The sequence below is a fragment of the Brienomyrus brachyistius genome, chromosome 1, assembly GCF_023856365.1.
Source record: "Brienomyrus brachyistius isolate T26 chromosome 1, BBRACH_0.4, whole genome shotgun sequence".
NCBI lineage: Eukaryota > Metazoa > Chordata > Actinopteri > Osteoglossiformes > Mormyridae > Brienomyrus > Brienomyrus brachyistius.
The window spans coordinates 29,981,217-29,996,395 of NC_064533.1; the positions used below are offsets into that span (position 1 = coordinate 29,981,217).

The following is a 15,179-nucleotide window of genomic DNA, read 5'->3' on the forward strand; positions in this document are numbered from 1 at the left end:
GCAGACCGCCACCTGGCCCAGGTGTTAATATCCCATCTGGCTATTAACAGGCCATTAATTTACAGTCAAGGGCCTGACAAGCCAAAGTGTTCAAAAAGCCGCAAGTCACCGAGTGATTCAGACAGACAGTAACTTTCACCCAGGAGTTTTTGCTCAATACATGCTCATCTTTCATGCCATATTAAATATATTGTAACTCTGTCTGTGCTGGGGCCGGTGGTAGCAGCCTCCATTAAATCTTCCTGCAGGAGAGCTAAATTTAACATTAGCCATTAAGCTAATACCGGCATTCCTTGCAGTGTAATACTGCACAGTTGACAGTTTAACTCTGGAAATGAAACACACCTGAGTAAGAGGGTGGGTCTGCAACTAGAGTGTGTGAGGAAATGGAGGGTGTGTACAGGAAGTAGGGACAAATAAAGAAACCCCAGTCGCCACTAGAAAAATGTGCTGGTGCTCAGAGAGATAGTTAATAATCAGAATTCCACAGAACAGGGTAAAACACAGCCATTTGTCATGGTACAGAGGATGAGTGTGAAATGCTGGAATACAGATGCTTAAAAAATGTGCCTCTAATATTCAGGCAGAAGGATGACTGAAATGTAACAGCCATGTGCTGCATAGCCAGCTGCTAACCTTGGTCTCCTTTAAAACAGTAAGCTGTTTTATTTCCCACAATGCCATGGTGTCTGGGCCAGCCGGCTGCATTGACACCAAATCATCCTGGGTGAATGAAAGACCCTGGGCCGAAGCACGGTCCTGGGATCCAGTGTCACACAGTGGTGGGAGGCGACTGAACCCGTCTCTCACATCTCCAGAGACGGTCAGGCATCTATACAGTTTACTACAAATACCCAGCTTCAGCTGAGGTCAGCATCTCTGCAGTGGGATGGGGTCTGTGCTAAGGTCACGCAGATGTTACACTCTGTAAAATAAGGGCTGTGTGTGACTCAGGAATGCTGCTAGAGACCTTAAGCCCCTTAAGAGCATATCATATTTGGCCCCTAACCCAGTCCAATACAATTACGTCCCAAATTTTTCTAGGGTCCCAATCACTCAGGAGCCCTTAGAATCATCCTTCCACCCCTTCACGGCGCCCCCAGTGTGGCTTTGCACGTTCGGATTCTGTGCCCATCATTAGATAATTAGACAATACTCAGTCGGCAGAGTGGTTTCACCATCGGGCCCTTATGTGAGGCACTTAATGCCAGTTGATTCAGGGACTGACTGACCCGGCCCAACTGCATGTTGCTTTGGATAAAACCATCGGCTAAGTAAGTTAACCTAAAATTGTGGGACTTCACGAACTCAAGGTGAAAAAAATACGTCACCTTCTAACATCTGTCCTTTCATGTTATAGAAACAGAGGATGATCTCTTAAAGACATTTTTTCCACCTAGAATGGGTGATAGGGGATCCTGGAGTGGGAATGTAGAATTAAACTATTTGCTGAACTAGATTTGGCGCTGTCAGAAAGGACAGCACTGTATTCCCTGGACAGTCCTGTCATTTGGTCTGGCTATCGAAGCAGTACTCATTCCACACTCACATGTACAATTTCTAGAATGACTGAATCGATCACATGGAAATATAAAAGTTAATAAATGTGTTTTTACCTGAATGCTGAAAGTAGCTACAATCAACAAGAACAGCATTTACAAATCAAAGTATTTTTAACTCCAATTTATTAACCACTAAACAACAAAATACTGGTGAACAAGTGACTTTGTATTGATCGCTACTATGATTTTCTGCACTATTAAACCGTGACTTGTAAAACTGCCGTACATTGTGCTTGTGAATTCCATCAAATGCATTTTAAGCGGAAGAACAGCAATAAGCCGCTCCCCATCGTTCACCCACAGAACGCACAGAATGTTACTTATCAGGTCCATCCATGAAAACATGCCCCCTCCTCTAAGCATCAGCATTCCCATCAGTCTGGTGGGTTTTTACTCACACATGTTTCAGTCTTTCGAAAATAAAGTGCATAGCCAGCACCCAGAGCCACTTATATGCACAGACAGGTTGATCTCTAAGATTCGACAGGGCTCCGGTGGTGCAGATCCCCTCTGGAGAAGCTCAAGGGCGGGAGCACATCAGTGTCAAACACCAAGGACATGCAGCAGCTCCCGATACCCGCACCAAAGTCACAGACGAAAAAGGCTGCAGTCATGCTGCTTCTTAAGAGCCCTGACTGAGGGAGATGAAACACATCAAACCGTGCACTACACTTTGAAAAGTGAGTCTTTATCAGCTGGAACAAAGAGCCACTGTGAAACTGAAACCACAGTGAACATCCCTGCCATTGTATATGTATTACACAGCTTAAACACAGCTTCTAACTACTCCTGTACTTCCACACACCAGCTACGTTCATGTTGTAAATTGATGATATTATGACAATAATATATTTAGCCACTACAAACTTGGAAAATGTTTTTTGAAAGTCTGCCTGTAAAATCATTCAGAATATTAAGCTTATAATCGCAGCTTTTCAGTTAAAAAGCAGTTTATGAACATCGCCTGACTGAAACACATAACATGTGTAGGCCTAATAATGTCGCTTTTGGTGTGATAAAAGTCATTTCATTGATTTGATATCAGTATTGCTGTAAGTGTCTTTCCCAGTCAAATGTATTCAGTTCTATGGTGTAAAGTACAAATACTTCATTACTGTACTTAAGCAGGTTTATGGTTTGGGATTGGAACTTCAGTATTTTAAATTACTGCAACCCTTACTTTCACTTCGCTACATTTTGGAGCCAAATAATGAGTTTTGACTCTCACTCGATATATTGTGAATGACCATCATTACCGTCAAGGGCCGTGGTCAAGGCCGATCCATGGTGCGGCTTGGTAATAAAGAGGATTTTATTATTAATTGAACTCAACAGAGCCAGGATCAAAAAAGGGACCAAGAGGGGTCAAAACAAAAGGCAGGAAGGCTACATAAAAAGTAACAACAATTAAATTTAGCACCGAGAAAAACAACAAAGTCCATAATAAACCAGAGGAAACTAATAACTAAGACTTCCAGCATAGCTGCGGCTAGCTAGCATCAAAGCCACAACTGTAGGGAAACACTGATTTAAGTACCCGTGGAGCTGCGGAACACACTGGGAACACAGAAGGGTGCTAAACCTACAGAAACAGAGAAAAGGATGGAATGGCCAGCGACACCTGCTGGCCAAACATAAGACGACAGAGCTGATCCTTACCTAATAAATAATAATTAAAAACTCATCCAGGGCTGCAAGATTCTGGATAAGGTATGAATCACAATGCTTTAACTCAGAATCGAGATCATGAATTTCTTTCATGTTTTTGTGCAATATTTTATTTCCTTTATTAATTATTATTATTATTATTTTGCATTACATATTGTATTTATAAAGATGGAACAAACGATGTGTATGGATCCACGATATTTCGTTTAACATACTAGAATTGCTGTCTGATAGGCGGGATCTAAATTCAAAGTTATTAAGTAAGTAGACTGGGCTTCTGACAAAATGTTCAGCCATTGTCGCTATTGGAGGACGATGGTTTCCATCAAAGGGGCGGCATGGTGGTGCAGTGGTTAGCACTGTTGCCTCACACCTCTGGGACCCGGGTTCGAGTCTGGGTCACATGTGTGCGGAGTTTGCATGTTCTCCCCATGTCGTCGTGGGGTTTCCTCCAGGTACTCCGGTTTCCCCCCACAGTCCAAAAACATGCTAAATAGCCCATAGGTGTGCATGTGTGAGTGAATGGTGTGTGAGTGTGCCCTGCGATGGGCTGGCCCCCCATCCTGGGTTGTTCCCTGCCTCATGCCCATTGCTTCCGGGATAGGCTCCGGACCCCCCGCGACCCAGTAGGATAAGTGGTTTGGAAAATGGGTGGGTGGATGGATGGATGGTTTATATAAACCTTATAAAATCTCTCATCTTTCGTTTCAAATGGAATAAAAATGTGATTCCGCTAATCTGCGTTTTCGTCATAGTGTCGCACTGTAACTTGCAATACTATATTCCTGTGTTAAAACAATTTACAATGATAAGTTAGTTTTTGCAAGATCAATAAATTTAAATGCAGACCTAATGTACTTTTTACTTAAGTACTTTAAAAACCATATATAAAAGTAAATATATATTTACTTTTACTTGAGTAGTATTTTGCTGGATGACTTTTACCTAAGTAATATTTTGGTGTGGTATCTGTACTTTTACTTTATTGAAATCCAGTACTTTTTCTACCACTGATTCAGTTTAGCTGCATTTAACTGAAGAATACAAGGTGTTACCTTCACGTAGCAATGTAGGTCTAATACAAAAAGGTCTCTATGCAATCAAATTATAGGCTAGATGTATATAAATCACGATCCAGTTTTATATTAGCAGGTATCGAAGGAAAATAGTACCTTTCTTCATATGACGAAAAAGTGTTTCACCTCATTATTTCACTTCTTCACAGGTTCAAGTCCACGGTGAACTTTCCTTCCAATATATGTGCACGTAACTTGTAAATTTTTCTGCTATTATGCTTATCTAATGATTAGATTTGTATAATACTTTATGCGAAATGACTCTCCAGACTGTGTAAATATGTCCGGATGATGGAACTGATGAATCGGTCTTAGTGAGACGGGGCTGGACGGTGCGCTCCCTGCCTTAAACCCTTTGTGAGCATCACGACCAGCCGCTCCATTTAAATGCAAAAAACCCACTACATGCCTTCTGATCCGGCTTTGTTACAACATTGTTATAATATTTACTCACCATCGAGCCGTCGTTTACTTTTTGAGCGTATCACTTGGCATTAAGATGAAAGAGGGATGGGAAGATACCTTTGATGGACAGATAGCCTTTGCTAAAGGGAACCCCCGTCAATGTCACAGATATGATGATATATGATATATCGGCAGACCTATAGAAATTTCTTTCTGAAAATAATAAAATAAAATTAACTGGCGAGTGAATGCATGTGTAAAGCATGCTATAAAGTCACTAAGTCCGCCGATCTCACGTACGTCTGACCTGAAAATCTGTTTTAAAGCATGCTGTAAACTCACCGATTGCTCTGATTTCCCGAATATCTTACATGAAAAGCCGTCTTAAAGCATATAACAAACTCACCGATCGCGCTGATCTCCTGCCGGGTGCTCAGCCGGTTTCTCTCGTCGGCAATCGCCTTCAGCATCCGCTGCAGAGACTGGTCCAGCTCCCCGTTTTCCTCCTCCTCTTCAGTGCCGACTGCCTTGCAGTAACTCTGAAAGGATGCCATTCCCAAACTGAGCTCATGACAGTCCCGGAAAGGGAGAAATCGCCCGGGTGGGGTGCGTGCTGGTGGGAGGTCGGCGGCAGGGGAGGGGCGCTGGAGATCCCCCTCCCTCCTGATCAGCAGAATAATCCTTAATATTTATTGCGGGCCGAGTGGTGATACCAGCCGGGCTGTGCAGCTGTCACCGCAGCGAGCCTCAGAGGCGCAGAGTGTGACCCGCTTCCGCCTGCCCTCCGACATCAGCCGGCATTGCGCCGGGAGCAGCCCTCACACTTCCTGCGAAGCGTTTAAAAGGGACGGGACCGGTCCGATCACGAACCGTACATCCCCCACGGTCACGAAATGACATGTTGTGCTTACCAAAAGACTTTTCGAGCTCTTAAATGGCCGCCATCGTGACAGTACCGGTCTCCCCCTTTAAAGACACAGTGTTCACGCACAGCGCCGGTCGTGCTTAAAACAGGACTAGGTGTCTTCGGTTTATGATCCCGCATTTAGGTGAAAAGTAAAAGGTGGGAAAGGTAAATGGTGAAACGCCCTTAAGGGCTTCAAAGACCTCTCCCATGCCTGAAATGCAAACGGGGATACAGCGCCCCGGGGGATCCACTGTGCTCCACAAGGTCCAATACTTATTCCTAAAACTCCAATTTAAATTACTTTATTCTGTGTAAGGTTTTCACTAATTGCTTTTACGATACTAGTAAAAGCGGCATTATTATGGTCGCAATAACATCCTAAACAGACCGTTTACAGTAAGATGCATTGCTACAGAACAAATGACATGCACCGGGTAACATGATAGATGACAGCACATGGTCTTCACACTTTAGTATATTAGAATATGTGCTTATTTAGAAATATATACATTAATACTTTACTGAAGAGTGAAAAGCAAGTAATGTTTCGAGAAGAACATGGAATTGTGGGGAAAAAATTGTGTCTTTCACATGTCTTTTTTCAGTTCAGCTTTATTTCAGTTTACTTCAGGTTTAATCTGCACCCTAATGTCTCTGCTGCTGACCATAGCTGAATCCTGTGGCACATCAAAATCAGAGCAGTTAAAAATGCATATATAATGGTCGCGGTACAGTATATATGCACTGCACAACAGTCAGTCACTGCAGGTTGGAGGTCACTTTTTATATATTATTTATGGAAAAAGTGTATGTATACATTATTGCATGGATGTCAAACTCCAGTCCTGGGCGGCCAGAGCCCTGCACATTTTTGGGTTTCCCCTCATTTAACACACCTGATTTATCGCTTTGCAACTCCTTGCTAATTACCACACAGCTCTTGAGCCGAATCGTTTGTGGGGGAACAGGGAAAGAACTAAGCTACACAGGACTCCGCCCCCCCCAGGACTGGAGTTTGACATCCCTGCATTATTGGAAAATGTATGGTGAAACAACAGCTCTGCCCCCTCCTGGGATCAATACATTGTCATTCACAAGAAGAGCACTGCACTGACAATACAAAGGTCCTGTGTTCGACTAAATTGCTTTGGATAAAACCTTCACATAAAGGAGTAACTGTAACTTCTATCGATTCATCTGCAATTTAGAGCTGTTAGTCAGCCTGGCTGTATGCATGCAGACTGCAGAAGCAAACCTGCAACACGGAGAGAACATGCAAACTCAACATGCACAGAGGGCAGATAGAGTCAAACACCTAACCCCGAAGGTGTGAGGTAACAATACTACCCCAAAGAATATAAATTAAAAGGCCAAACCTGAAGAATAAACTACTGGAAATGAAAAAAAAGATGTTCAGTAAGTTGAGTTGGTGAAATTTACTTGTGTGAAAGTATAAGAAACACATTCTAAGGGGAACAGGAATCCAGACGGTGCTGCATAGTTTCAGCCTTCTGTCTTTTATTCAAAGCAAATGGCAAATGTCTCACGCAAAGACCTATGAAACCATAAATGCTCCCCTCAAACTGCTGTACGCAGCACACCAGGCATCAGGGGTAAACCTGCAGCAGGAGACGCTTCTTCACCCAGTGTTACTTCTGCAAAGCAGGGAATGAACAGAGGCTAAACTCTCAGAACGCTCGTAGCACACGGCTAAAGCAGCCGGGCCCTAGGGGCTGTGAACCAGGCAAACTCCTCAGGGCAGCAAAGATTCACACAAACGGCTCTGGCGCGCGTACATGTCACTGAGAGAATCCTTTGAGATTTAATCGTCGTGCTAAATAAAACCTCTCCTGATGTCTGAGGACCGGCTGCTTGAGGGCCTTAGCGAACGGCGGCCAATGGAAACTCCCATGTCAAGGCCATGTCCGGGCTGTGGACCAATGGGGTCAAAGCGTGGGCGGGGCAAATAGCTGAATGGGATGTTGGGTCTCTGATCGTACTCTCCGCCAATAATGCCTGGGGGGTACAGGGGGTTGGGGGTATGAGGGTAGGGGTTGAAGGGCATGGGCTGGGGAGGTATCGGGTGGAAGAGCCGGGTACGCCGGAAGAGACTCTCCTCTCGTCGCAGCTTGTATTTCTTTTTGTAGAGCTGTGAGGAAAGCAATAGGTTTACAACTCAGAGTGACAGCAAAGGCATTCATTGAAAACCAGCCATCCAATCACAGGCCACTTGCAGAACGACAGCTACTCACTTCCTTCCAGTCTGTTTCCCGAGCTCTGTTTGTTGGATCTGAAATGTTAGGGCTGGCGTCATTCAGATCCTATAAAAGCTCTTTCTTACAAAAGATAATGCTGTCAAAATGTCCACCTTACCTCTGAAGTCACGCCGGTACAGGTGTCTCCAGAGGGAGGGGTCCACGGTGGCAACATTGAGGTCTCTGCACACGGCTGACAGGGACACCACAGACCCTACGTCCAGCAGACGCAGAACCCTCAGCAGCAGTTCCGGGGGAAGGGCGGTCAGCCCAAATACTGCTGGGAGGTTCATGGCTGGGGACACCAGGGGGCGACAGAGAGCACATAGGGATTCCACACAGCCCAAGCAGAAGCCAATCAACATGGTCTGGCAGGCCCATGTGACAACAACAAAACACAACAAAGACTAAAAAATAAAAAATAACTGCATACTGTTAACAGTACAGTAAAATATTGCAAACGTTTACTTGTCTTTCGCTCATCCTTTGGTAACAGATCTGCAAGTGAGCTTAGTTCTTCTCTAGCTGTAGTTCCAGAGGGACTTTTTGCTGATGTATGAAAGACGCAAGACTGACTCACCCTGCCTGGCGGATGCGATCAGCGGGTAAGCAAGCTGGTCCTTAAAGAGGCGAGACAGCTGCTTGAGGTCTCTGTACGCCATGGCGGCACTCTCCCCTGCGATGGACGGACAGACAGACAGACGAAGGGGTGAAATCTTCTGGAAGCCTCAGGCCCCTCCCCGGTATTGTTCCTATATCCGTATTACATATCAGCCATAAGAACAAGCTTGCTTACAGCCCCTGTGGGAAGGGCAGGGTCCTCTTGTTTTACCCTGCCTGCAAGGCTTACCTGCCCAGGCGTCCGTCACGTACGTCGACGGCTTCAGCAGCAGCTTCTTGGCATTTTCCGCACCCTCTTTCATCTTCAGTGTGGCTGCAGAGAGCAGTTAGCCGTTAGTCCCTTGGGCAGCCCAACTAAAAGCCTGCTTTCCACAGGACAGGAGTTTAAAAGGTATTATACACACCAAGCAAAGAACTCGACCCAAAGCCACAGCATTTGCATCTGCTGTTGTATTCATGAACAATTTATTAGAATAGTGCTCCATGGAGACCCACAGACAGTCCACGTTTTTGCTCCTGGAACTAGGAGGGAGCAAAAATGTGGACGTCTGTGTGTCCACGAGTACTGGGTTGGGAAACACTGGTCCAGCAGTTACAGAATATTGGGTATGAATTGGGCTCCAGCTCAGTGAGTGTGGGGTTTGCCTGTTCACTCTATGGGATAAACAGATGGATGAATGGATGGATATATGTTATCTGTAGAATAAACAGTATTCAGATAAATCTTGTTCTTCTTATCAGAGATGGATAGTTCAGGTCCAGAAAGTAAAAAATCCAGACCATGATTTAATTTCAACCAACCAGAGTTCTCCGTGACTCATCATGCTCAACTTGTTAGTTGAAACAAAATCTTGGTCTGGATTTTTACTTTCTTGACAGGAAATTTACTATGCTGTAAATAAACCGTTGCTCTCCACTATACAGTATGGGCAGAACCCCAGGTGGCTGGGGCGGACCACTGACACCCCAGCTGGTGAGGACAGCTCACCGTTGATGACAAGCATGTTCCCCATGGGCACAGCCGCCAGCGTGGCCAGACTCTGCTCGCAGAGTGGGTGAGAGTACCGCAGCCTGTATACCCCTCCCTCGGCCCTCCAGCCAGGCGGCATCTCACTGGGCTTTCCCTCTGCATCCTGGGAGACGCAGAAAAAGCATAATCAGACCTCCCGCTTACACAGCACATGTGGATTAGTGTCTCTTGGCTGGGGTATCTGCAGGCTCCCATGATGCACCATGGTTATCCGGTAAACCATGGAGACCATGTTACTGGGGTCACATCCCTGGCACCAGCAGACTGCCTTTTGAATAATATCTCCAAACTAGATGATATTAAATCACAGTGCTGCCAGTTACCAGGTCTGTTGGATCTCATGCTACAGCCACAGGCAGCCCTGCGGGCATCCTTTCATTCTAGGCTGCCAGAGATGTCCTGAGGCTATTTTACTCAGGATCAAGTACCTCCCTGAGGTCAGTGCTTTGGTGTCCCCGACTCACCACCTACCTGAGGGACAAAGCCCGTCTCAAGCACCAGAAGGTGGGAGGCCACCACAAGCGAGTCACAGGGGCCTCGACTCTGTGCCGCGTGGTGAAGCACATCCAGCGAATGGGGCACCTCGCCCTCCTCGGCCTCGGCGCACAGCATGGGCTCCAGCGCGACGGGGGGTGACACAGACCCCTCCCCTGCATCATCCTGCTCCTCTCTTGCCGTCACAAACCGGCAGCTGCTACTGGACTGCATGACCTGAGATGCACGATAACACTCAGTGGGGGCTTCTAAAATGAACCACTTTGATAAATATACACATGTAAACCAAACATATTGAACTTTTACACACAGCTACAGGCACAGTGCGTTTACCGGGGATGTCACAGGAAGAAACTATATCGTCATTACTCAGTAATGCAGGCCCAATGGACAGCGTCTGACTGCCCCAGATTGCCAGCACAGGCCCATGACTCAGCATGCTCACAATCACCCCCCCCCCCCGCGCCGCCAGGTGGGCGGGGCCAGCATTGCCACCGATTGCATCAGCTGACTGCCGTTTTGGCACTGGTGAGATTTTTGTTGCTGTAAGTGGGACAGTGTACATGGGAGGAGCTTGCTGTGGGGAGCCTGACACACCTCAAATACAGACCGTTGCATTGTTAGAACAGCAGGCGGCATAGTGGCTAAAGAGCTGAAGGTTGGCAGTAGAGCTGTCACGACTGCTCGATTACTAAAAAGCATCGGTTAAAATTTGCCTTCTCGATTTCTTGAGAATATGTTGGAAGGAAGACGGTGCACAGCTGACGAGGGTTCAAAAAACGAGTGAAAGCCTCTGTTGCGTGGAAGCACTTCACATTAATAGTGAATAAAAATGCAGTCGTCTGTCAGTATTGCAACCTAAATATCACCACAGAACATCTGCAATGCAAATAGACATTCGGGTTTGACGGACTCACCCATTATTGTGAGGTTAGCCAAAGATAAATACAAGCTGTGTGCCATTTAGCTTCTCAGAGTAGCATAGCCCCGCCTCTTAGCCATATAATCTTGTGCGTATGGTGCGTAACCATATAATATTTTTTTGTGAGTGTATTGTGTGTTTTCAGTACGGCTGAATGATACGGGAAAAAATTGCATTGGTATATTTGAAGTTTTTGCAATATTTAGGAGTTGAAAATTAAATATATAACCAAATAGAACTACCAACAGAGTCCATCAAATACGTTCGGGCGTTGCCGTGTGTTGTGCTAACAGACACGAAGCCTTGCGCAGAAATCACTTGCTTTTGTTCAATATAATTTCTCTGAGATACAGAGTATTCCCACACAGCAGAAGATGAATGTCTTTTTGTGACAAATTCTTCGCCTCGTGTGGAGTTTGCATGGTCACCCTGTGTGCACGTGGCTTTTCGCCAGACTCTTTGGTTTCCTTTCATAGTCCAAAAACATACAACTTGTGAACTAAACTGACTGCATGTGTGAGTGAGTGGGTGGGTGGTTGGTTCCTACTTTGATCCAGTTGCAATGTATATATATTATATAATTTAAAAATTACTTGCTTAATCCTGAAATTAAGCTGTAGATTGATTATTGATAATCGATAGTGATAGCCCTAGTTGGCATTTTTGCGCTGTTAAACTAGGTACTTCATAGATATTTTTCTGCAGCATTTCAAGTAATATATCTAAATTAATAAACTTGTGAGAATGTAAAGCCTAGTTCATACTTTACTTTTCTGCGTGCCATTACAATCCACTTTATGGCTGTGCATGCAGGCTTTTGAGTACATACTAACATTTATCCATAGGTGCAATGATATTCCCCCAGAGGGCAGATTCATTGCAACAAACACAAGCAGTGTGGGGAAATGGGTAAAATTGGGAGGTAATACTTTATACCATGATATTTCTGCTGGCACATTTAGCCAGGACCCCCTCCCACGTTTATCGCCAAGATTTCAAAACGCCAGAAAAGTGCTGCTTTTGAAAATACCGTATATCATATTATGTATCAAAGGTATGGAATATTAGATACCACCCAAGCCTGCTAAACAGTTTAACCATAATGTGAAAAAGTGAACAACAAAGAAACTCACGTTACATACAAAAGCACAACACTAAAGCCCATTGTATTTGTGATGTTCGTGTAGTGCAGAACATATCAAACAATGTATTTTTATCTCTGCCTGCAGAAATTCTGTTCATTCTCCAGTGCTTGGTCAATTTCTTTCCTCAAATTCATGCACCAGAAAAAGGTCTTTGTGCTCTTTCAGTAATGAGTTATGGAAGCACTTGCATATACTGTATATCTCCTTGCACGACGGCTTATCAAATGTGTCCACATTTACAACTACTCTTCTTCTTCTGCCACCTACTGGAGGCACATAATCAATTTCTTCCATTTCTCTGTCTCCCCCTTTTCCTTCCTTTTGAATTATTGTGTACAAATCATGTAGGAATGTAGTACAGCCATGTAAAGCACCTGGGTTTGCAAAAGACCATATATAAAAATAAACTGAATCGAAATGAATTTCCGTGCGCAAGCACAGCTGACATGCAACAATGCACAAAACTAACTACTGGGATATAAAAAACCGGGGTGCATGCGCACAGACTGTCAGACCCCTGATGACAAGGATTATATAATGGCATGCAGAAAATTGAAGTTTTGATTGGCCTTAAGTGGTTTTGACATCTCTGATATCCCCACAGTGCATGATTGTGTGTATATGGCTTTGTGATGGACTGGCATCCCATCAAGGGTGTACAGCAACTTGCAGCCCAAAACTGCCTGGTATAGACTCCAGGCCCCGATGTGACGCTGAAGAATATAGATGGATGAACTCCATTACCCATAAGCCATTTTATTTACAACTTGGCAGGCTAATGATAGGCATACAGAGCGTACCTCTCCTGAACGTTGTGTGGCTGGGGGCTGGCTCTCCACACGCAGCTTTCTGGATTGGTCCACACTGCCGCTCTGGGAATCAGGGGCCGTCGTAGAGACTGGAGAGTCTGACTGGGCCAGAATAACGCATATCAAGTCCCCTGGCACGATCCCGCAGGAGGAGAGGCTCTGGCCAGAGTCACTGAGGGGCTCCTTGCCATTCAGGGAGAGTGTGAACTCAGTATCTGGGCTACAGGAGACAAGACGAGTCCAAAATCATCTCTCTCTTTGCAACTCTCTAAAAGGATTTAATTGCTCAAGTGACCTTTTTTTTGCCTAAATGTTTGCAAGGCTGAAGCAGTCACATTGCGATAGGATATAAAACTAGCATACCTCCTGCAAGTGAAACAAACAACCTGCACACTATCCAAAATGAACGTCCCAATATTTAAAGTGACAGAGGGATCAAGCTTGGTTTAAAATGATCGTTTAAAATGCTTGCAGTCTGCAACGTATACCACCCATCACATGTCCTATCAAAGAAATGCAGAGAGTGACGTTTGGCACAGTGATAAGCAAAGCAGAGAGGGAGGTCCCCGTGGAACGCAATCGGCAGAGATGGACTGACCTAAGGCCACAGGACGGGAGGAGGACCTCCATGACCTGCATGGATAGATCCGTGAGTGTGGGCTCATCTCCATCCAAGTCCAGGCAGCTCGTCTGTCTGTTCAGTCTCACGCGGAGCTTCATGTTCCAGCTGCTGGGATACAGGACGGCAGAGAGATCAAGCAGGGACACGTACACATTTGGGAAGTTGATTAAACGAAAGCAAATATGCTTTAAGTTTTTCTCCTCAACAAAAGGCTGGAGGATTCACTGCCTCTGCATTTCTCAGCCTTTTGTGTTTTATTTTGAATTTCACATGGGACAGGGATCAGCTTAAAATATCACTTCTGATATCATGTAAATCAAATTGCTACAAAGAAATGCAAAGTCCTCTCTCTGAAACAGTGACATCACCCTAATTCCTTTGCTCATTATTCCAACACACGCCCTCCGGTCTCAGCGTCCACAAAGCCGGGTCCTTGCCAGCTAGGCTCCTGTCCCAGGCCCCGGTCCTCACCAACCTGCAGTACAGCAACTCCCTGATGACCAGCATCCCTTCTAGCGGAGAAACACTCCAATTGCCATGTGACTATGCCAAAACATATTCTGTCCTGACACATGCAAGGGCCATTCCTTTGCTATACAGCACACACTGACCCCCTAGCACAGTGTAAATTCAACTTCAACTCTTAGCATTCCCAAAAAAGATTCTCATATTTCTTTATCTGTTAATTTTAAATTCTTTCTGAATCAGGTCACACTTCTGGATCCGTGTGGCACTCTGCAGTCTGACCACAATAATGTTTTTGTGGAAAGAACTCATCTCAACACCCAGTTCTTTCACCTACAGAGAAGCAAGCCTGACGTTCCTAATTAACTCATGAACACAGCCATCTCTATAAACAGTATTTTTTATTTCTTCCTTACTGTAGAAAATATAGAAGGCTCCAGGAAGATATTTCATAAGCTAAACCCTACTACTCAAAACTGTATGTTGGCAAATTCGTAAAATGCAGTAAACTACAGTGCAAAAACAAACATACTAAGTCAGCGGCATTCTGGAATAGCCACGAGATAAAATTACTAAACAGTTTCATTTTCGTTTCTTTCAGTTTTGTTAACCAGGCACAACTAACCACCTTCAGATAAAATCAAAGCAAAATAAATAGCACAACATGTCGTACCTCAAACGGTGGGTTACATATGAGAAGAAAACTGCTAAATGGAACATTAAGCATCACCATCGAGAAAAAAAAAAAAAAAAAGAGAAAGTTCGTGAAACTCTACAGTATAGTCTGACATGGACTTACACCTAGTGAGCGAAATGCACTTACTTTTTCTGATGACTACAACGCAAAGAAACGCTTCATTGATAAAACATCAGCACTTGCATAATATTTCTGTCGGTCATAAAGGTGTGTGGCAGGGTAAAATCCTGCGATGCTGGGTGTCGAAAAACAAACGCAACTGCAAGAACTCTAGAATCTGCCAGATGATAGCTTACAACTACGGAACCCGACGAGGGCCAAACAGTACGAATATCTTTAAGTCAAAATCCCCTGGGTGTCAAGTCACCAGGGTACTACTAGGGGAATCTATGGATAAAACTAATTTCTATAAGACATGACAATTTCTTTAAGACATGCCATTTTTTGTGGTCAATGATTAGTGACACACAATTTACTTTCCCATCGAATTATGTATTTTG

At 44.6% G+C, this 15,179-nt stretch overlaps 2 protein-coding genes across 3 annotated transcripts in view; both read right to left on the minus strand.

The window, feature by feature from the left end:
• Positions 1–5,559, minus strand: part of LOC125740472 (uncharacterized protein KIAA0930 homolog) — a 53,892-nt gene extending 48,333 nt beyond the window's left edge. The window contains exon 1 of the mRNA XM_049011678.1: positions 5,118–5,559. Within this exon, the coding sequence (XP_048867635.1) occupies positions 5,118–5,265 (148 nt within the window). The 5' untranslated portion in view covers positions 5,266–5,559. The remainder of the gene's footprint in view (positions 1–5,117) is intronic.
• A 1,560-nt stretch (positions 5,560–7,119) lies between these two features.
• Positions 7,120–14,989, minus strand: fbxo7 (F-box protein 7). 2 transcript variants are annotated; one of them, XM_048984926.1, is made up of 10 exons: positions 14,806–14,989; positions 13,494–13,622; positions 12,887–13,115; positions 9,996–10,235; positions 9,483–9,627; positions 8,724–8,807; positions 8,454–8,549; positions 7,992–8,168; positions 7,871–7,908; positions 7,120–7,767 (listed from the first exon to the last, which is right to left on the minus strand). In XM_048984926.1, exons 2-10 carry the CDS (start codon positions 13,613–13,615, stop codon positions 7,453–7,455), a joined length of 1,446 nt encoding a protein of 481 aa, XP_048840883.1. In that variant the 5' UTR covers positions 13,616–13,622; positions 14,806–14,989; the 3' UTR covers positions 7,120–7,452. The 2 variants fall into 2 exon arrangements, with proteins under 2 accessions (XP_048840883.1, XP_048840799.1); XM_048984842.1 differs by having other exon boundaries at positions 13,494–13,625.
• Between the last annotated feature and the right edge of the window lie 190 nt (positions 14,990–15,179).

Coding starts and splice junctions, on each gene's coding strand:
- fbxo7 (XM_048984926.1), bottom strand. CDS start 13,615: ATGAAGCTCCGCGTGAGACTGAACAGACAGACGAGCTGCCTGGACTTG. Junction 13,116..13,493: donor CTCCCGTCCTGTGGCCTTAG/GTCAGTCCATCT, acceptor TGTCTCCTGTAG/CCCAGATACTGAGTTCACAC. Junction 8,808..9,482: donor GAACATGCTTGTCATCAACG/GTGAGCTGTCCT, acceptor TGCTCTCTGCAG/CCACACTGAAGATGAAAGAG.